Below are 21,575 nucleotides of genomic sequence, written 5' to 3'. Positions count from 1 at the left end.
ATGCCCCCCCCCCCTCCAAAAAAAACATTATCAGTGATAAAAATCTGAATACTTCAATTTTAAATTATTTAAAGGACATGGCTGGAAACATTTCATATTCGCACTCTTGTCTGTAGAGCCCATTAAAAGACAAAAACTAAAATGTTGTCTTTTTTTCATTTAAAATAATTCCCTGCTCATTTTTTTGGTTTTCTAGCTTTTTGGTTTAGTATTTCTGCTCTTACAAAATAGTTTCCACCCATAAGTGGAAGCTACTGAACTCCATATGCTCCAGGCACAATCCAGCTGCTAGACAGATTTTGTGCGAGTTCGTGAATTGTCGCTGTTGTCACTAGTCTGTACCAGACTTACTAGTAATTTAATGTAATTGTTAAAAATTTTAATTGAGGCCAATGCCATAAATTATTGTGTACCAAATGTTAAGCAGCCATCTGCCAGCAGATGGCACAATGCTGTAGAGAAACACGATAAATCTGTTAATCCAGGCCTCATCTCTTTGTTAACACTACTGATCGCTTTCTCCAAAAGATGGATGGGCTCTCCCTTAGAGTAGAGTTGCTACTCCTTTCACACCATATTTAACATCGGTTTAAGTGTTTTTTTCTTCTTCACTGTCTGTCTAGAGAATAACGTGTAATATTGATAATGCAGGATGCAAGGTGCTACACAGTTAAGCAGCATGATTCATTATTGTAAAATGGCTTTGTTATTAGTTTTTGACATTTTCCATTAAACGTTTCTCAAATTTAAGTTAATATTTGAGTGTTTCTTAGTTTTAGACTAGTTGGGCTGTCTAATTTTCTAAGGTTAGTCTACTAAGAAATTACTCACCAGGTGCATCCTTAATCCTGTGGCATACTTTTATATCCTAGTATTTAGTATTTAAGTATTTAGAGGACATGACATTGTCTTCTGTCACTGTCCCTGGATGGATGTGTCTTATATAACACATAGCAGTAAATAGCAAATGTGTGCATGCATCTATCTCAGCTGCTAGTGTACTGTGCAGGGACATCAGTGGGACAACAAGACAAAAAAATATCACCAGCCATTTCCTTAAAAATATCACACCAAAACAGATTTTCTCAGCGTTGAAACAGCATGTTACTATTAAAAGTTGTGAATGCCAATTTGAATCTCTTTCTTGTCAGCAATCATATGGCATTATCACAGCACTTGAAAAATTGTGTCACTCTTAAAGCGTCAATCATGTCAATCCAGATGGAGAATGGAGGCGAGAGACAGCAAAACAGATGCTTAATGTGCTGTGTGAAATCCTGCGTGCGCTAAATGAAGTGAAGACGACTCACCTGATGATTCATCCTTATCATTACCTGTAGCTGGAAATTACAACAAATACCAAAAACCATACCATTCTATCTAAGATCTAGCCTTTGAAGTATTTCCTACGACAGTACGTTGGATGGAGATGAAAGAACTGAATGGCCAGTGATGAACATGACTGAGATAAAATGCTGTCAACGAAAAAGGCAGTGAGGTCTGACATGAGGATTCTGGCAGAGGACAGGACGACAGCAGTGAGGCAGTTACTGAAGCTCACCCAGATCAGCTTAAATGGTCAATCACACTCTAAAGAAAACTGTTGCTAATGTACTGTAACTAGTAAATGCACACAAAACACACCCAAGTTGTTTCATACGATTTCTTGGATGAGGAACTGCTTCTTCTACCCAGCACATTTAATGAACTGGGTATGCCTAGAGTGTCATTTCCTGACATTTGTGTCCTCTATTTTGCTTTACAAGGAAAACAAACAACCAAGTAACATCTGCTTTAGGAGACAGGCTGGGTGGCAGCTGGTACGATCACACAAACTCTAAGCAGAAGACTTTAAGTGGTGTCTGGGACAGTTTTTTGTAAAAGTGTTATTTTGTCTGAGCCTTTCCGGTTGTTGGATTTCAGTTTTGCGTTCTGTGACGGTGACGACACCAGCAGAGCACTTTTGGCAGCACACTGACAAAAAAACAAACAAAACAAAAACTGGGTATCGGTTGTGTTACAGCAGGGGTGCTCAATACGTCGATCGCGATCGACCAGTCGATCGCAAAGGTAGTATTGGTAGATCGCATGGCATTAAAAAAAATAGATGCCAGCCTATCATCCATCCCGTCACTTGATTGATACAGGGAAGCCAGTCAGATGACAGCAGATTTTTTCTGACGCTTAGGTCGCTGCGCATGCGCAAACAGCGGCGCGAAGTGTAGTAAAACTGACAAGCTAGTCAGCGAGTTAACTCCAATTTTTAGCTCTCGGTTTTTTCTCTTAAACCTGGCCGTCAGCAGCTACTGTCCGGACTATGCATCCCTGGCTGATTCAATTCAGTGCAAGTCATCAGAGTAAACTCAGGTAATGACAAAAAATTTACATAGTTAATTGTGTTGTGAAATATTGGATATTGCGGTTATGCATGTATATACATTGTAGATATAAAGAATCCTCAATATATTTATAAATAAGTATATGTTTTGGATTTTTGTAGTGGGTAGATCATTTTGACTTGGTCATTTTATAAGTAGCTCACATGCGGAAAAAGTGTGAGCACCCCTGTGTTACAGTGTGACACCTACAGGTCCTAACCAAGCATCCATGTTTAAGGATGCTACTAATGTACGGTACATGACTGTTTAGAGAGGCTTCTAATAAACGTTTATCTCTAATGGTGAAAAACAGCATTTAAACAAACAGTAGTAGAGATGTGTTTGATTCTCTCTCAACCACAGAAAAGTTTCTTTCTGTAACTTACACACAATATGATAATCTAAGTTACATAAGCCTATTTGAAATCACTCATACCAGAAATTTAAACACAAAACTTTCAAATCATCTACTTCAGATCTTAAAATATATGCACTCGGAATCGTGTCTCCTCTCCAAACACAATATATGGGAGTGCAAACTTGTGTGGGTTCCTGCATATTATACACACTGATTTCTGCCATCAGCTTATCAACTTGCATGAGTTCTTTATCTGAAATCGTCTCGCTTTGACCCGAGATATGTCGTGTACGACAACTGCAGACATAGTATGTGTGTGTGTGTGTGTGTGTGTGTGTGTGTGTGTATCTTTTTCTTTTTCCGTGCTGCTTTTCATTAAGGCAAAACAGAGTCCCTGGAGGATCTCTCAAGAGTGCAGAAGAATGATTCCCCTTCATCATTTGCTGCCAATTTCAGCAAAGACTGTCAGGGGGAAGCAATGAGTGAGGATAGGTCTACATTTGAATGAGACGGGTGGTGCTGAATTGTGAACAGAGGACCAGCACCACCCTTCTTTTTATGTGATACAGAGAGTAGAAGTTTTTTGGGGGAGGTTTAAATATTAACCATTTGTTTTCTTGCACTTTCAAATTCTACGCAAAACAAATCCTCAAAAGTTGTTTACAATGTAATTTCTATGCAAAGAAAGAGGTGATTTCTCCACCTGACTGATCTGGGTGCAGGGTGACAGCAAGTCTACATGACAAAGTGTGAGGGTGAGAGGAAAACAGGCAGAAATGAGGAGCAGGCGGAGGATGAAAAGGATGCAACATGAAAGGTGCGAGGAGTTTCTCCTGTTTGCGATTTCAATTTTTCAGACCTACCATGCATGCATTTAGACCCAGGAGTCAACAGGCTGGGGCTTAACATCACAAGCGTCCACCAGACTGACTGCAGGCCTGTTACTCCTGATATAGTGTTTCCTATTTGTGTCATTCTGTAGCCAAAGGAGCACGGGTTAAAAAACAAAACACAGTCAAACATAAAAAGAGGTCAATACATTTCACATGTACACTCCTGCTTAAATACACATGCATCCAAGATCAGAGAAGCCGGTGTTAGTTCCCTGCCTTAAGGAAAGCTTGGAAAGAACTTGGGTTGATTACAAAACAGCGAACCAGAACATGCAAAAGAAAGAGGGAAGAGAGCGCGTTTTGGTAGCCAAGTTGCATTCAAAGCGGGCTGAACACCTCTGGGAAGTACAGGCAGCAGACTTAAAAGACAGCTTTGGAGCGATGCTAGCAGGCCTGTACACTCTGAAGACAAACAACTGTTTGCTGTGATTACCGCTGCCTTCTGAGCTGAATAAAGTGTTTGTGCTTTTAAGATGTGACACTACATCTTTAGCTCTAGTTAGCCTAAATATAGTTGTCACTGAAATATACTTCAGAAGCTGCTACACTTATTGTTGTTATTCTGCCTTCTGAATGAATGAGAAGTTTGGCTTTACTTTGTTCACTCAGCTGAAAAGCCTGAAACCCAAACTGTGATCGGTCCTATTATTTGCCCACGGTATGTCCACCACTACTAGCAGTAATGGTGTCGTTAGTCAGGACTTGACACCTATATTCTTAAAACTTTGGTTTTAACTCATTTAAATAATGTCAGTGTAGGGAAAAATCTGTTTAAATCAGAGGTGATGGTAGAGCCTGGAGTCCAGCACAACTTTCCTGCTGGAACGCCCAAAACAAGATTATTTTTACACTAGATTGTCATTCTCTTAAGAACTCCAAAACAACTACATTTAATAAATGTTAGAGAAATTTGTTTACATTTTGTGTGTCTGTAAATATTGGCCAATATATTAAGTGACCAAATATCGATCTAAGAGCCCACAAAATAACTTAAAACTGACAGGAAACTTTCAGACAACTTGACATAGTGATTATACGTGTGTGATTATACGTGCTACACTGAACACATCCGAGAATAGGAGGTGGGATAATTTGAAAACTTCAGCCACAGAGAGCAGAGAAACATTGCTTTTCCCCATTACAGTGACGTCCTGAATATGAACATACATTTTAAGAAACATTTTAGTCCTCAGATAAGATAACACAGAATGCAAGGCCCAACTTTAAACCTATATAACAAATAAATAACAAAGAAAAGAATAATAATAAAAAAAATAAAGTTTACTCTGTAAGAAAGAACATGCGCCCATGCTCAATCCAACAAATTTGCCTTACAATAGCTTACAGGTAGTTTATGATAGCTAATGCTAACAGGCGGGTGTTTGGTACTGGCATAACAGGCAGGTCACCAAGTCTGAGGCCATGTTTGTAGTACTGCTTAAAATACCAGTACTGTAAAAATATAGTTTATGATCTCACAATGGACCTAGGTGCCCTTTAACCTCTTTTTTATTAGCAGCCTGTTGCAAACAAACTGTAGGCGGCGTTGCTTCTGTGCTCACATCCTGAGCGATGTGTTGAGATGACCGTCAGAAGGACATCATCTCTCTGTGACATTATAGAGAGCAAAGAGTAGAAGAAGCTGTCTGAAATGAAGCCAGAAACTTTGGCTCACGGGGATTACTTACACGTACACTGCGCTCATTATCTGAATGTCTGGCTATGCTGAATGTGAACATCTACAATTTTAAACAGCAAAGAGAAAATGAGGAGCAGCTAAGTACACATGAAGAAAAGTAGCTACATTGTAATTTTATGCACCTTAAACTATGATACTGTTACCCACTTCACGCAAATATCAAGCTAATATTCTAGTTGGACTTTAGATAAAAACAACAAAACTACATATTTTAATCTGAAAGGTAAATTTAAATCACTTTAACACCAAAATATAATCACGTGCTACTTTTGGAGAAACAAATATGTGAAAATACATCAAACATCTAAGCTGAATCATTCATTTTTGAGCCTCGAGGGCTAATCCCGTCCATATTGTGTTAACGAAGATGAAAAATAAACAGCGTAAAGTACTTGAAAATCATCCTCTGAGGCCACTAGCCCGTGACTCTGCTTTGAGGCTGGATTGCCGATCAGCTTAACACGCTGTTGTGTGATGTGTGTGTATAATCAGCAGACGACCATTCGATAACACGGCGGTCTGTTCATCGCCAAGGCAAGGGTTGTCTCCACAAGGAGCACTTGTTGGCGGTTCTTTTAATCAGTCTCAGATTAATTACTTTACAGACTCCAAATGCTTACACTCAATTAACTGCTAGCTCACAGATCTGAGGCTGTCCACAGCGCTCAGCTGCGGTGGCACTATTAGCAGAGAACGACAACATCCAGCCTCTTTAAAGAATCGATAGGATTAACAGCCTCTAATGAGGACCACCATTGAAAACAAAAAGAGAGAGAGAGACGAAGAGGACGTGATGATATTTCAATGAGGCATCATTATCTCGTTGTCTATTCCCTGTTCCCCCAGGAGATCAGAAGAGCTCTGTCCATACCTTTAATGGTTCCCGTTCTGTCAGGTCCACCGAACCGTCGCCGGTCTTGTATTTGCAGTCTTTGTCCCTCTGGTCAATGGTAGAGTAACCATCTAATGAGGTCAGAGAACAATTGTCAGATAATTCCTCTGTTTCCCTGATTATCATTGAACTGAGACAAATAGTTTAGAAATGTATTTTAAACTGTGTGAAGAGGCAGCTTTTCTGAGTGCCAGGAAAGAAGAGGAGACTACACGTGCCTCCAAATTCTCAAGCCTCTTTCACACATGAACTTTAGATAATTTAAATTCTACAGTAGTCCTTTCTCACGTGTAAGACACGCTTAAAAGAAAGCACTCCATGTGATTTAGGTGAGGGAGGTGCTGGAGCAACGTGTAGAAGACAGGACACATGACGCCCACCTGCTGGAGGTGAATGCACTGGAATATTAACAGCACGATGTGCACACGACTGCAACCCGACATCACACAGACTAGTGCTAGGGAGCTAGCTAATGCCTGATGTGACTCTGTCAGACATTTGCATTCTCACGTGCACCTCTGCTGGGAAAGTCCTAGAAAAGGTCAGAGCTGCAGTGCACGTGTGAAAGCAGTTTCTGCTCCTATAAACCTGCCAGTACTCGTGTTACTTACCCTCAGTGCGTCTCAAACAAAACACATCAAGCAAGTGAGATATTAAGCGTGTCCTTAGAACAGGCCTTTAAATGTGTTTTATGCATTCTGTAGCCTGGGGCATTTTATTTATCAAGTCTCAGAGTAGAGGATGTCACTTCTAGGGGTAATGCTGTTTTTAAAGTGTCAAGCATTTCGCTTAAACCATCTAACTAAGTTCAGTAAATGCTTGTGATGAGGTAAAAATGTGCATTTGAGTTTTAAATACCATCATTTTTTTATTTTTTTATTTATTGCTTAAAAATGTTTTGTGTAATTTATTTAGATTTTTCGGGGGGTGTCACCCTGATGTGCCGAGGGTTCTGAGTTCTACCTTCTTCAATCAGGAGAAGCACTCCTCCTGATTAAAAGTCAGCACAGAAACCATCATAAATAAGTCTCAAATTCTGCTTTGAGGTAAGAGAATATGTAGTCCTGATTTAAATATCTGCACAACTCCTCTGTCGGTTTGTGAGTTGCCTTATAAGGAACACCAGCATTCAATAACACGGACTCAAAGGCACTTTCTGTTGCTCTCTTATTTCCCAAGGGGTCCCCCACAGTGGAAAGATGAGCATATTTGATATGGCACAGATTTTATGCCGGATGCCCGTCCTGATGCAACCCTCCTATTTGTAAAAAATAATCTTATTCTCTGACCATCAGCGATCACAAATGAATACAGGAGAGAGCTACAAAATAGTCAAAGTTGCAAATTACATCTTTAAAATCTGCTCTTTAAAGGAAGCACGGTGGAGAATCTATCCTGTGATATTCTAAAAGTATATTCATTAAGTAGTAAGAGAACAACCCAAATCCTTTGGTGTTGAGCTTGTGATACAGGCCCAGCTTTGTACAAACATCTTGTCAAGAGAGGGGTCGTGCATACAGCATCAAAAAGCATCATGTCTGAAGCTCGGTCCAAAGCAATCATACAAAGTTGAGAGGATTTAGTGGGCGAATTTTCAGATTAAAAAAATATCTTTGACGTCAAATCAGAGGATTGGACTCTGGAGTGAGATCACAGGAGAACTAGCTCTTCCTTGGCTAAGGACTATCATGCAGTCTGGCTCTTACCTGGGCCCAGCTCATCCATAGGTATCATATCACCACTGCCACATTTCCTGGTGCCTGAAAAGCATTCATAGGCCATTTGTACAAAAGCAGCACACACACAAACTGAGTCACTGAGCCAATGCTGATGCTGCTTTTCAGGGCGATGGTTCTCGGCCAGTGATTGAATAATGCAAACTGAGAGTGGGCAGACATGAGTGCCGCGATTCATATGAATGTATGGATGCAAAAATAAAGAAAAAAAACTGCTGCTATGCTGCTGACTCCTCTGTCAATGAGATGTTTGTTGTTGGGCCAACATACTTCACAAGTCCCCTTCCCACCCCCTTATATACACTGCTGTTACAGAAAACCTCTATCGCAGCACCTTGCAGATGCAGCCATACACGCTGGCTTAAAGTTGAGGACATTTTCTTTATCCCTGACACCATTACACCAGTCAAAAACTCAGTCTCTATAAATCCAATTTTTTTTTGGACCAAGGTTTTTGTTAACAGCAGCAGTATGCTTTCTGAAGTTGTAGTTACCATTTTATGTGCTTTATTTTTTAACCGCTATGGACAAAAGCATTACTGCGACATTTCACACCAAAGCGTCACCATGAGCAGGATGAAAGTAGTAGCAATGTGCAAACACTGCGCTTCAATATAGCCATGAGGCGGGGGAAAAGCATACATGTCCCCAACAAGTAACACACACTGAGTCAGATGCTTGCTCCAGTAATCATTAGCACTTGGTTTGAACCTGCTTTGAGGACTCCAGCGGTAGGGTTACTCTATGTAAATGTCCACCAATAAACATGTTGTGCTAATGCTGTGCTGTAATTTGGGTATGCAGACTTAAATAGTGACAATGTTATAAAAATCCAGTGACCCCCCCCCCAAAAAAAAAAAAAAAACTAAAACAAAACTAAACCATGTTATTAAGAAGTTACCTGGATAATATTTTCCTTCAGTGTAGTAAACATGGGACTCCTGCTACCAAAAATGACAGCACGTGTGTATTCATCCATGGCAAAAAATAGTCCAGTAGCTCATTTTGTATAACAAAGGACAGAATCTACACTATCCAGCTGATGTTTGTACTTATTGCTTTTTTTTCTTCTTCTTTTTTTGTTTTTAAATTGAACTGATCAACCTTAGTGTATTTTAAAATATTAAGGTCTTCGCATGAAACAGCTTAGTGTGAATATGCACATTTTTTAAAAAGGAGATGGGTTGCAAAGCGGCCTGGAGATTTGCACTAAATATAACCATGTCAAAGCATCCTAATTAGTACTACCTATTATTGGTATCAACGAAGCCGTTAGCTGTTAACCTCCTAGGACCTGGCGTCCACATATGTGGACATCCCATTTTGGGTTGTCTAGACCAAAATCCTTAATTTTGCTCTGCAAGGGCCGGATATCCACTTATGAGGACATCATACTGCCACTGTTCTATCGAAATTTAAAGCGAATGTCCTCATATGTGGATCTTATTTTTCTCAGGAACAAAAATCAGGTTAAAAAAAAATTCACATAACTCTTTGTTTTTACATGGCTCAGGTCCCAATCAGCCCAAATAGCAAAGAGAAATTAAAAAAGCATGCCGTGACAGAGTTCGGGTCTTAGAAGGTTAAAGTCTGGGACTTCTATCTGCTAATCTGCCACGACTACTAACAGAGTAAATTCATGGTCAGCATGACAGTGAGCTCACTTTCAGTTTTGGAGTTCTTGGGCACCTTTTATTATCAGTCTGATGGCTTGTTCCCACTGGACGGGTAATTCATCCCATATAATGGGGAGCAAATTAAAACATCTGCAGCTAATGAGACTGTTCCCATTGGATGGGTATAAAACATAACTTGACAAAAGGGTGCGAGGACCTTAAATTAAAAAAACAAAACATATGGAGGTCATATGGAGTAGTTACTGCACACATGAAACACTAAAAAAGGATGTAGCTACTGTCTTTATTTTGATCTTAGATTTTTGAGGATTACACATGTGACAAGAGACCTAACATTATTCATCTCGTTCTTCATGAGGTGAATAGGTGGACTACTTTCTAATGAGCTACACAACAATGTCACTGAAGTGGTCTTCATTTTCCCCCGACCTCGTCCTACCCCCTTTAGTCCTCGAAACAGACACAAACAGCAGCATACACTCTACCACACACGTGCTGACTGACCTTGGTTCTTCTCCATCAGCGGCAGAGTGGTGTCATCGTAGCCCGGCTTGCCGTTCTTGGTTGCTTTAGGAGTGGCCGTCACAGTGAGCTGAGAGAGGAGAGGGAGCAGGAAGCACATCGTAACGTCATAATACAGATCAAACAGTTCCCAGTATGGAAAGATTGAACTTTCTCACCTAATGTGGGGTACGAACTGAACGCATAACAATTCATAACATTTTACGAGATAAGTATCAGAAATTAATTATGTTGTCTCGATGATGTAAGCATGATATTGGTAACAGCTTGATTCAAATTTTAGTCGGTGGAGATTTATTGGAAATTATTTTACAATGTCAGGAACAGAAAACCGAGCCACTCTCAAAACTATTTGAATGAAGCTGCTTACAAAACATTCTTTCAACCTTCTGAGCGAACAATAACAACACTCTGGATTGACATTATTTGTAAAGGACGACTTTGGTTCCATACCTGGAAGTGGCTTTTGTTCCACCCGTCCTTGGCCAACGCGTTCCTCAGCTCCTTATAACTCCACACTGTCTGCAGCACATGGGACGCTGCCTTCGTTTCACGTGCTGATTGGCTGAAGAGGCCCCCCCCCATCCAAAAAGGAGGAAATTAGTAGAAGAAGTAACTAGATCAATTAACGTCAGTAACCTCACGTAATCACAAAACTGTAACAGCTGGGCATGCTGGCGAGGCACCGCTGCAATCAATCTCTTCATTCAAAGACTTTTGAGTTCTCCGGGCAGTTTCAGGGTCTAGTTTTTAATTCACAGCCAGATGAATACACATTGCCTTTCATTAGCTACCTCTGAGCCACCAGTATTAATTATATGTGAGTGCGAGGGAGGGTGCTCACTTCAAAGAAAGCTAATCTCATGAGGCTGAGAGGAAACACTAGCTATTTGGTTTGTGAATAAACTATGTATATTCATGCTTGTTAAAGTGACTCTGGATGATCAATACATCACCGCACAAGGACGGGCCTTTGAAAACTGCATTTAAAATGTGGTGCGGCTCTAACACGCCTTTATTTGCAGTGAGTAACAATGTGGTTATATAAGACACCTCTTGAAAATATTAGCCTGAATATCTTAATTTTCGCTACTAGTTGCCGAGTACAACTGAGACACCCACTGTAAGAACGGCCTCCACTTCTGAAAGCCTGTTTATTAATGTGAGGTGGGCAGTGGTGTCTGTAGCCAAGCTCGCGCCGTCACAAGACGCGTTACATTATTCATCCTCCATGAATACTAATATGAAGGCTCATGATGAAATTGCATACAAGGTCATACTATAATTATGTCTCAGTAGTAAGGCCACACCTCGTGCAGAGCTTATATGGATAACAGCATGCTGCTTCAGTTTGACTCAGTGAAGAAAAGGGGAACGCAGTCATAGAGCAACGTCAATGCAATATTTGTCCGACTGTACTTAAAAAATCTTACCTGGTCCTATTGATGGCGACCAATTTCTCGATGGCCTGGGCCTGGATGAGGGAGCGTGCGTTTTCAGAGCTGTCGGTGACGATCTCGTGAATGGTATTGAGGATGGCCACCACAGTGTCCTCCTCCAGGTTCTTGGCTGGTCGCTGCTGACCGCTGGGCAGGTTGCTCACCAAGTCCCGCATGGCATAACTTCCTATATGGTGAATTAGTGTTTAAGGTTAACCATGTGACAGTGACAGGGAGAATAAGAGTCAAACACAAAGCACTCTGAGAGCACAAACCTCCAGCAGCTCCCTTCCTGGGCAGTATTTCCTTTTTAGGAAGTTTCTAAATTTTAAGGCTTTGTGTCAAATTTCCCAAAATAAATCATTAAGCTGACCTCGGAGACTTTGGTGGATGTAAAGCTAATTTTAATGGATTAATATGACCCCACTCTACAGTGTTACAAAGTTTTATCAGAATTCATTAAAAAAAGTTTGTGAGCTGTTGTGCTTATAGTCAGATGGATGACACGCATGCAAAAACACAACCTCCTTGGCTGAGGTAATTAACATCTTCAAAATGAGTAATAAATTATGTTACATCTTAGCAAGTCAGGTACTACTGAGTCTTGTGAGCCTCGTAAAATTGCATGAATAGAACAGTTTGTCCAAAAGCTTGCATTTAATAACATTTGTGTTATTCGTTTTTAACATTTTTTTTAAAATGTCAGTTCTTCTTTAATGACACTCCAGTAGGGATGGGTACCGGTGTCCGGTGCCATGATGGCACCGGTTCTGACATAAACGGTAGTAACCAGACCGAAAAGCATCGCACATTTCGGTGCTTTATTTCGCTGCTTTTTTTCCTGAGCTGTGATACACTTTAGATTCTAGCCAATAATTTTACGTTTCCGAGGACAGTAGGCGGGGCCAGGTACGTACGTTCTTTTAGAGCAGAGCTACAGATTAAAAATGCCCAAGGCGAAGCAGTCAAAAGTCTGGCTGTACTTCACAGCAAAATATGCAAACTCAGCAACAACAAGTGCTTTAAGCTGATACTGTGATACTGTCAAAGGAGGTAACACCTCAAATCCGATGAAACACCTGGCGACGCATAGCGTTTTTTTTTTAAAAGCCCAGAAATGCGCCGTATGATAGCTTGCTGCGAGACCTCACACCGAGCACATCTACTGTGCGTGGGTTGCCTGTTATCGGACCCGGAGTTAGCAACATCCCCCAAAAACCCGAAGAGTAGAGTCCTGGCCCCTAGCCCTGCCAGTGTAGCAGAAATGATGAGGATGATGATGGCAGCAGCAGCCGTTCTTCTCTGCGTGAGTAGCTTAATGTTGTTCGCGTGTAATTTACGTTGAGTAGGCTAACCACGTTATTACATTAATGCATGTAAGGTGAACTAGCAAACATCATCATAGCTACATGCGGCTGTCTTCTTGTTTGATGGCAGATACTCCCTTCACCCTGGCCAAAAAGGCTAAAATGACCAAAGAAAAAGAGGAAAACAGCTAAACATGAGAGGTTTTTGGACAAAGTTTGTGTTTTTTCCATTGTTTAAGCACTGCTTCCAGCCACGAGTGATACCATATATGCCCCATAGCTGCAGAAAAGGCTAACATTGTTATCTTTTTACAAAAAACCAGCTGAACATGAGAGGTTTTTGGACCAATTTTGTGTTCTCCATTCTTTAAGCACCGGTTTGAGCACCGTTTGAGCACCGGCACCGTTTCAAAAGTACCGATTTGGCACCGGTATCGGATAAAACCTAAACGATACCCATCCCTACACTCTAGTGTCCACTTGTAACACTGACATGTAGGAATCTGAGTAATGAAAATACACAAACTCTCAAGCGCAGCAGCTTCACATTTTCTATGTGCCCGTAAATAAAGTGACACCCTTTCTAATGTGATTCCAGACTTATGAAACAAAGTCTACAATCCTTTCATGTAAAAATGCTTTCCCATCAACTTAAAGTAGCGAGATGAACGGCGTATACGATGAGATGCAATGGATGGACTTTGAAGGCTTATCATAAGGAAACTATATCAACAAAGGGAAAAATTGGAGGTATAGAATCATAACTGCATTCCCACCAACTAGTGGTCAGAACATGCATGTTAGAATTATTTTATGAAAAGACTTGTTAGCCTTTTAAACAATGTGGTTCAAATCGTTCACAGAATAATAGCAAACCTTCATTGGTATTACTGCAGTAGCCATCCAAAATAACATCAACAACAACAACTGTGTGGCTTTGCTAATTGTTTGTACCGATTAGATCCTTGTTGCGGCGGTCAATGGACAGGTTGCGCAGAGCGATGGCCACAGCTCGGACCACCTTGTCAGAGTCAGAGCGCAGCAGCTCCACCAGGATGGGAAGACCTTTCTCCTTCCGCACTGTGGCTCGGATGTAGCTGGACCACTGAAGGGCAAAAGAAGGGCATGCTGTGAGTGCTTTTTATATTCTTTAGAATTTTATATAAGTACTTGAATCAGCCCTAATATCAGTGCACATCCTTTCATTTGAGGCCCCGAGGTAAGTCCCACTGAGGAGCCTAGTGGATCTCTGTGACACCAGCACAGAGGGCGAAGACACTTCTGCAATATTCTCCACCCGTGCATGGCCATGCACACTCAGAAAGTCATTCTGTAACTACAAGGCAGCTCATCACTGCTCCTTAGGCATAAGTAATTCACAACATCACACAGTGGGGCTCTGAATGGACATGTGATATAATTTGTCTTAATTTAAACATCAGTAGATTTTACTTCTCATTTTTTTGTAACATGAAACACTAAGCTTGACATAAAAGGGTTTCTTCTTCGGAGTGCTGATAACCCAAGAGATGTAATTAAGCAGAGGACAGTCAAAGCTGAGCCACCAGGTGGCAGTAGTAAGCCTTGGAAATAAGGGAAATCTCCCCTGTGGTACTAAGCAGAAGCAAAGAATGAGGAGGATTTCAAGCAGAAGCTCTGATATCCTCAGAGAGCAGGACACTCTTTGTCCAGCTCCCAGATGTGACAGTCTGGTGTGTTAGCAGCTCCACAGGTTACTGTTAGCCTGCTCAGGCGTTCTGATCATGCTTACTAGGGAAAACATCTAACAGGAAAGAGTTTTTCCACCTCCGAATACTCACCTTAGCTAAAAATCACTACATCTGAATTATTAAAAACATTCAATGAGAAACTCAGAGCTGAATCTGATCTAACGAAACAAGGAAAAAAAAGGATCAATCAAGATTTCAGGTGATTTTCCTCACGTCTCTGAGGGCTTTTTGCTGCTGATGAAATCTGAGGACTGAAAGATGTATCTACAGTCTGACACTTGGGTGTTAAGAGAAGAGCTTTTGCGATAATGCTGCCGTGGGCTGAATACAGCCCATCTGCTGGAAAACATAAGTGACCGCTCTTGCCCGAGGTGCTGCGCGTAAACTGGCAGCTGACTACCAGCCATCCCTGTTGATAATTCACTACTTGCCTGCAAGCCAGACAGCAGCTCCACAGATGCTCTAACTGGAATAAATGTGTAGACCTGACTGCACAGCTTCTCATCTAATCCATCATCAGAAGCAAAAACCTACGAGAGATGAGAGTGCTGGATAACAGATACAACACTTATCTAATATTATTCCACCTTGATGGTTATCATTACCCACCCTGTCTTGTGCTGCTGTCATGTTGATTTAGAGCTACTTAAATTGTTGGATCCCATTCTAAATGTATCTACACTTAATTTAGCTTCAATCTCCATCACAGAAACAGCCATATACTAACAACACTATTTATAGCATTAGCATTAACATTGCTGTTTTCACCTTTCTTGATCCAAGTGCAACCAGCCAGCAACACATTGTGCATGAGCTACCTAGAGCGAGCTTTAGTTTCCACACACATACTTTGGCCCTCAGAAGGCAGTCAACACATTCTCATCCCAGCGTGTCAACTACTTTGCTTGTGTTGTGGTTAGGGTTCAAAGTTGCCCTCTGTTGAAAAATGGCACTCTGTGTATTTAAACGTGACACCAAGGACTTCACAAGAATCCATACACACCATTCAGGCATAACAGTATGACTAATATCCTGTTGGTTCTCCTTTTGCTGCCAAAACAGCCGTGACCCATCAAGATATGGACTCAACTAAACTCTTGGAGAGTGTCCGGCACCAAGATGTTAGCAACAGATCATTGAAGTCCTGTAAGCTGTGAGGTGGAGGCTCCCATGGCTGCCCGTGACCCTGTTGCTGGTTCCCCACTGTTCCTTCCTTGAACACCCGACAAGTGCTGCAGTTATGGAGATGCTCTGATCGAGTCGTCTAGCCATCATAATTTAACCCTTGTCAAACTTTATAAAACAAAACTGGATAAAATGTTCACTTTCCCCCTGATATATCCCACCTACTAACAGGCGCCATGATGAAGAGTTAATCAGTGTTCTTCACTTCAACTGTCAGCAGTCATAGCCTGACATTGTGTATGACAAGTGGGGAGTAACAGATCCATCTTATTATTACAAGAAACCTGCAGCCATGGCACAGCCGTTATACACCACCAGCATCAACAAAAGAACAGTGTTTGTCTCCCAGGGAGGGAGAGCAGACTTGGTCTTTTTGCTACCATTGCAGGACATGTACAAGGTTAAAGATGAGGACAGAAGCAGTAAAAATATAAATGAGGAAGAAAAAAAGCCAACGGGATACGGTAACACCCCAACCCAGTACTCACAGTCCACTGTCCAGCGCTGAGGTTTTGCAGAGCCCCAGCAGCTGCCTCTAGGGTGTTATAGTTCTGGCTCTCCGTCAGCAGAGAGAGGTAGAGCCTCACCACCTCTGGCTGATACAGCAGCTCAAAGCCTGCAGGGAAATACAGAGAAACAAACACACTGGTTAGAATCGGTAGCCAGAAAGATAGGCTAGTTAGGCTGTGTGAAGGTGCTGAGGTCTAACTCTGTCCGTAAGAAATGTACTTTGGCGCAGCAAAACAGGAAAAGACGCTTGGGTTTGCCATAATGCACAACACCTCTGGTGAGAGCACACAACCTTGACACAAAATGACACAAAATTTGGACCGCAGTTCTTTCTGCAAACTTTCGAAAATGTTCCTGAGGACAAAACTATGCAAAACCGTGTTAGGAGCTGAAACCCACTGTGTCTATGTGGTTTTAAACAGCCTACAACTCCTTTATGAAGAAAAGCTGGAGCAGCGCCTAGTAAATTTCCACTTAGCAATACTAAAGCATTACCATTGAAAACACTTCAGAATTATAAATGAGGAGAACAGAAGAAGGAGAGGTTATTGATCCGACAGCCCTCACCAAACCCAGGGTATTTGAGAGGGAGGTTTATCTCGCTAACACATAAGACATTCCAGCACAGTCGATCATTAGGCCTCCCTCTGATGGAAATGTAATTATATTATCAGCTATTAGACAGAGCAGGCACAGGGAGAGGCCGAGGTGTCGGATCGCATCAAATCAAATGTATTCATCCAAGGTTTTTCTTATTTCGCACTAACAAATGACTTACAGGGGACCAAAATGACACTTTTCTGATTCAGCGGGTGAATAGACACACTGATCTGCTCATCTTACTGGAGGGGGCAGGTCACATAGAGAGGGAACACACCCAACAGATTTTGATGACTTGACCGAAACACTTCTTTCCAGTTTTGAAGAACCAGCTATATTCTGCAAAGGAAGCACTCCACCTCATCTAATCTAAACAAAGCTAGAACTAATGCGACAGTGTTTCAATACAGGGGGCGCAAACAGCTTTTACCCACGCAGGCTTTAACAGACTTCTGCAGCCCAGATCACAAGCTAACTGAAGCTTTAAAATCAGCTTTTACAGAAACACAGCATCCTTCCTATCCTCAACAGGAGTGCACATACAATTTTAAATCCTTCTTCTATCCCTCAGGTCCAAATGAAAGGATATATAACCCGCTGCTTCTTCCCATGTGCTCTGAGGCCAGTAATTCCAAGGTTCGATCTGAAAAGCTCCGTATTATAGGAGCTGGGATGCACAGTAACCCCGTTTGATTAATGCGCGCAGGTTCACGAGGCTCTTGGTACATTCTTGAAATGTAGAAAAAGATTTCTTTCCTTTTCTAATGTGACTTGGGCCCACACATAAAAAATCAGCAGTCAAAACCCATAAAAAGGCATCTTACGGTAATGTACCCTCTTTTTATTGACTCACTTTTTTAGTAGGAGACTAAAAATAGAGGAGAGTATCATTTTTGTGCTCAAGAAGTACAAGATAAACACATAAACTGACATTTGTGCTTCTAAATCCACATCTCACACTCATAATTTGCAGAGAGCGGAAGCCAGAGTGCTCTGACTGCCAGATTTCAAACACAGCAACATAGTAGTTAACACTCAAAAAGCGGGGTTTTCTTCCCCGAGACGCTTCCCCGTGAGATCACTCGACCAGAGGGCGTGTGGGAGGAACTGCCAGACTGGGAGATCGCTACTGGAGGTGCTGCTCCAGAAGTTACTTTCAAAAATGAAGCAGAGTGAGGAGCAGACTACCCCCCGAGTTGTAATCACGCGCTAAAACATGAATCACTGTTTTTTCTCAGGGGCTACGCAAGAAAGGGGGTGGGTGGGGATTACAAACCAGACACTCAGCAACATTCTTCACGCGCCTCATATTTCTGGGCCTACTGGGTACACACTCAGCAAACTGGAACCTATGAAGCAGGCAGTCTTGTTGACAGACATTTCATCTCCAAAGCAGATTCTCTTTACACAAAATGTCAGCCACGTTAAACCTTTGGAAGCTTTTTCTGCACTCCAAAACTGTGCATACTATGGCTCTTTCTTTTCCTGTAACATAATCTGCAAATCCACACTCCCTCCATCTTGAAATTCTTGGGGTTTTGGTCTGGCACCCAAGCGAAGAGACTTATGAAATTGGAGTTTTACAAATGAAAGACGTGCACAGTTCAACAAAGGAGATGAAAATGGAGGGAGAAATTCACTAAGCGTTTAAACTAAATCCTTTAGCCTTAGTGGAATTTTCTCACTGTTGAGATGTTAAGTATCTCTGCCAGGCCCTTTTACTCAGCAGTTTTTAGATAGGGCTTAATGTCAGCACCAAGTCCCCGAGGTCTTTACTAATTAGTGCAAGCCAGGTCAAGTTCTGTTGGCAACTGTACACTGAAGTGTTGTTGTCGTCAGTCATCTCCTGCTTGCCTTTTGGCCCGCTGTTGTCAGTTTGTTAGGCAGAATTACAGTTTGGACACGGAGATGAGCTGTCAGTGTGACGTGACCTTGGCTCAGGGCAACCCACAGCCCTATAGTCTGTGATAGACTGCAAACACGGTGAGATTACTTGAATATGATGGATTCAATCCTGAGGTGTAGCATGGAGAGCATGCAAATCGACTTCTGAGTTTCCCCATTTTTCAACTATATAGCTAACTAAAGTTAAGCACTAGTACTTTATACTTCTCTTGCTAGTACAGAGAAGTATCAAAACCTTTTAGCAAAGCAGATTAAATACAAGATCATGTAAATACAAGCCAAAGTCCGGTATTTAAATGTTAACCATATGCTAGCACAATGTACTTTAATCTGCAATAATCTCCAAAAATGTGTGTGTTGATCTTTTTTGGCAAACTGATAATGGAACGAAAAAGTTCCTCTAAGCTGTAATTTTAGTTTTTGCTTCTTTCTGTTTGTTGTTCTTTATTGTTGTTTTTACAGCCTACAATTTTACTGCAATTTCACAACACTCATCGGTGCGGTTTCCAATAGTAGCACACGTCTGTTTGTAGCAGGCTGCAGCGAGTAGATCCCCGTAGACTGCCCTGTTAATATACCTCACTTCAGTGTGCTTACAGCCTAGTACCAACAATGCTTTTGGTAGCCATAGCCATTTTACCCCTTCATAACAAATGTAACTAAACTTAGCAGCATCTACCAGGCCTCACTAATTAGTTCCTTAACTGGACCTCTTAGCACCCTGCATGATATTGTTGCCTTCTGGAGTACCTGACAAATAGCGCAAGGTGTGAGGTGCAGCTTTCAAGTCAATGATGAGACCAGAGGGTGAAAGAAAATATTTACTTTGCACAGGGATGGAAGTGAATGTAGGTCAACATTTGGACTAACATTTGACATCTTACTAGTCGTAATTTTATCTGTTATACCAGGGGTATCAAACATAAGACCCAGGGGCCTGAATCAGCCCAGTAAAGACTAAACTGATACAAAACTGATACATATTGTTGAAATTACAATATGTTGTTGCTACATAAAGATATCTCAGGGATTAAATGTGTAGTTAAACTTCTTTTCACTGACAGAAAAGAGAGTTTCACTGGTCCAGCCCACTTAAGATAAAATGAGTTTGACTTCCCTGCTTTACACCACACAAAAGACTCCCGCTGAGCTCTGCTCTGAAGTCAGTGCGTGCAAACACACAAACACTGTCACACACAAACACAGAACGGCACAGTCAGTAACAAGCTCGTCCCTAAATGAGGTGAGAGGGGAGGAGAGGCGAGTTACTTTTCCAAGTAGATGACAATGGCGACAACTCCTCCAATCGAGGTGGAGCTCAATTATCAGTGGAGAGAGGGGGCTCTGTGGGGCCGCGGTGCATGAAAACTGGGTTAGAAATGAAGTTAAGTTGAAGTGATTGAGTGACGCTCGGTGCAGAGCTATAGCATTAATTCAGTTCAAGTGCTCACACTATTACCTTCGCAGGCTGTGACAGGCCGGTAAATGATAATGGATTAACTGATGAGCAAGGTAGCAACGCACACACGAATCCACACGCAGCACATGTATGTGAGCATAATGAAGGCGCTTCTCTCCGATTCACACACTCATCGACTCGGTTCTCCAGAGCAATTTGCCTTGCTCTCAGACAGTTTGCTGCATTCAGGCAGAACTCGATACATACCTCTTCAAACAGCTCCATACACGCACACAAACACATCAAGCCCTTGTGATGAAAGCGATGTTCATCGACCAACCCCGACTAGATCAAGAACACGGTCTCCTTCTGCATCCTGTAAGCACTCCATTTATTCACTGCTCCATTTCCAATACACTAGGAGCACGCAACACTTCCATCTGAACAGGAAGGACATGATGCCCCATCACTTTTTACAACTCATAGGAGAGAGGCAGGCAGAAAAATAGAAAACAGCAAGAAAAAAGAAAGCATCTCTTATAACATACTGAAGTAATTTTCACATAACAGCTTTTTCCTGTTACTCTCATTGTAAAACAGCTCCGATTGAGCATCAGAGAAACATGAGGACGTGGAAGACAAAGTAAAAAAGTCCGGAGAAATAGCTCATAATGCTAGACTGACCACAGGATGACCTTCTCTTCCCGGATACATAAATCAGACCACCGCAGTGGGAAGCCTCAAGTCGTCGAGTCTCCACTCTTACACTCTTTAACCCTGCCAGTCCTCTTTATATTTATACCTCCTTATATAAGTACAAGCAGGCACATGGGAGAGTGCTACAGTGCTAATGAAGACTTCCGCAGGGCAGAGCCATAGCACGGCGACAGCTAAAACAGCACATCATTAAAAGTGGTACGCCACCAACATAATAATGGTCACGACTCTCTCGAGTTCATTAAAAACTAAAAGGTAAACGGTGGAGCCGTGTAAACAAAACAAGGAAATTGGCAGGCTATGCAGAGGCAATTCCAGTCGTACAGCGTTTGAAAATTTTGCTTTGTTGTTATTGTTGTTGCTTGGAGGAGCACCAGATGGATGGAGTTTACACACTGTGTCAGTTTTTCAAAACATGATTGATAGTAAGAATTAGACCGGCCGGAATTTATGCAATTTATCCGTCAATTAGAGGAGGCCTGCTTTAACCTCCTAGGACCTGGTGTCCACATATGTGGACATCACATTTTGGGTTATTTAGACCAAAATACTCAATTTTGCTCTACAAGGGCCTGATATCCTTTTACGAGGACATTATACTGCTACTGTTCTATTTAAATTTTAAATGAATATCCTCATATGTGGCTCTCATTTTTCTTAGAAACAGA

The 21,575-nt window shown here is 41.7% G+C and overlaps 1 protein-coding gene across 12 annotated transcripts in view; it reads right to left on the bottom strand.

The window, feature by feature from the left end:
• Positions 1 to 21,575, bottom strand: part of arvcfb (ARVCF delta catenin family member b) — a 267,199-nt gene that overhangs the window by 2,137 nt on the left and 243,487 nt on the right. For 7 of the 12 annotated variants that reach the window (XM_080894650.1, XM_080894651.1, XM_080894642.1 and 4 more), the window contains 8 exons: positions 16,265 to 16,392; positions 13,816 to 13,966; positions 11,549 to 11,741; positions 10,569 to 10,680; positions 10,098 to 10,185; positions 7,927 to 7,980; positions 6,200 to 6,291; positions 3,600 to 3,712 (listed from right to left, as the gene is read on the bottom strand). In XM_080894650.1, the coding sequence (XP_080750776.1) occupies positions 3,611 to 3,712; positions 6,200 to 6,291; positions 7,927 to 7,980; positions 10,098 to 10,185; positions 10,569 to 10,680; positions 11,549 to 11,741; positions 13,816 to 13,966; positions 16,265 to 16,392 (920 nt within the window). In that variant the 3' untranslated portion in view covers positions 3,600 to 3,610. The remainder of the gene's footprint in view (positions 1 to 3,599; positions 3,713 to 6,199; positions 6,292 to 7,926; positions 7,981 to 10,097; positions 10,186 to 10,568; positions 10,681 to 11,548; positions 11,742 to 13,815; positions 13,967 to 16,264; positions 16,393 to 21,575) is intronic. The other 5 variants (XM_080894649.1, XM_080894653.1, XM_080894643.1 and 2 more) reach the window with 3 other exon arrangements.

The sequence above is a fragment of the Rhamphochromis sp. 'chilingali' genome (genome assembly GCF_963969265.1).
Source record: "Rhamphochromis sp. 'chilingali' genome assembly, chromosome: 10".
Taxonomy (NCBI): Eukaryota; Metazoa; Chordata; class Actinopteri; order Cichliformes; family Cichlidae; genus Rhamphochromis; species Rhamphochromis sp. 'chilingali'.
This window is presented reverse-complemented; position numbering and strand designations above follow the sequence as displayed.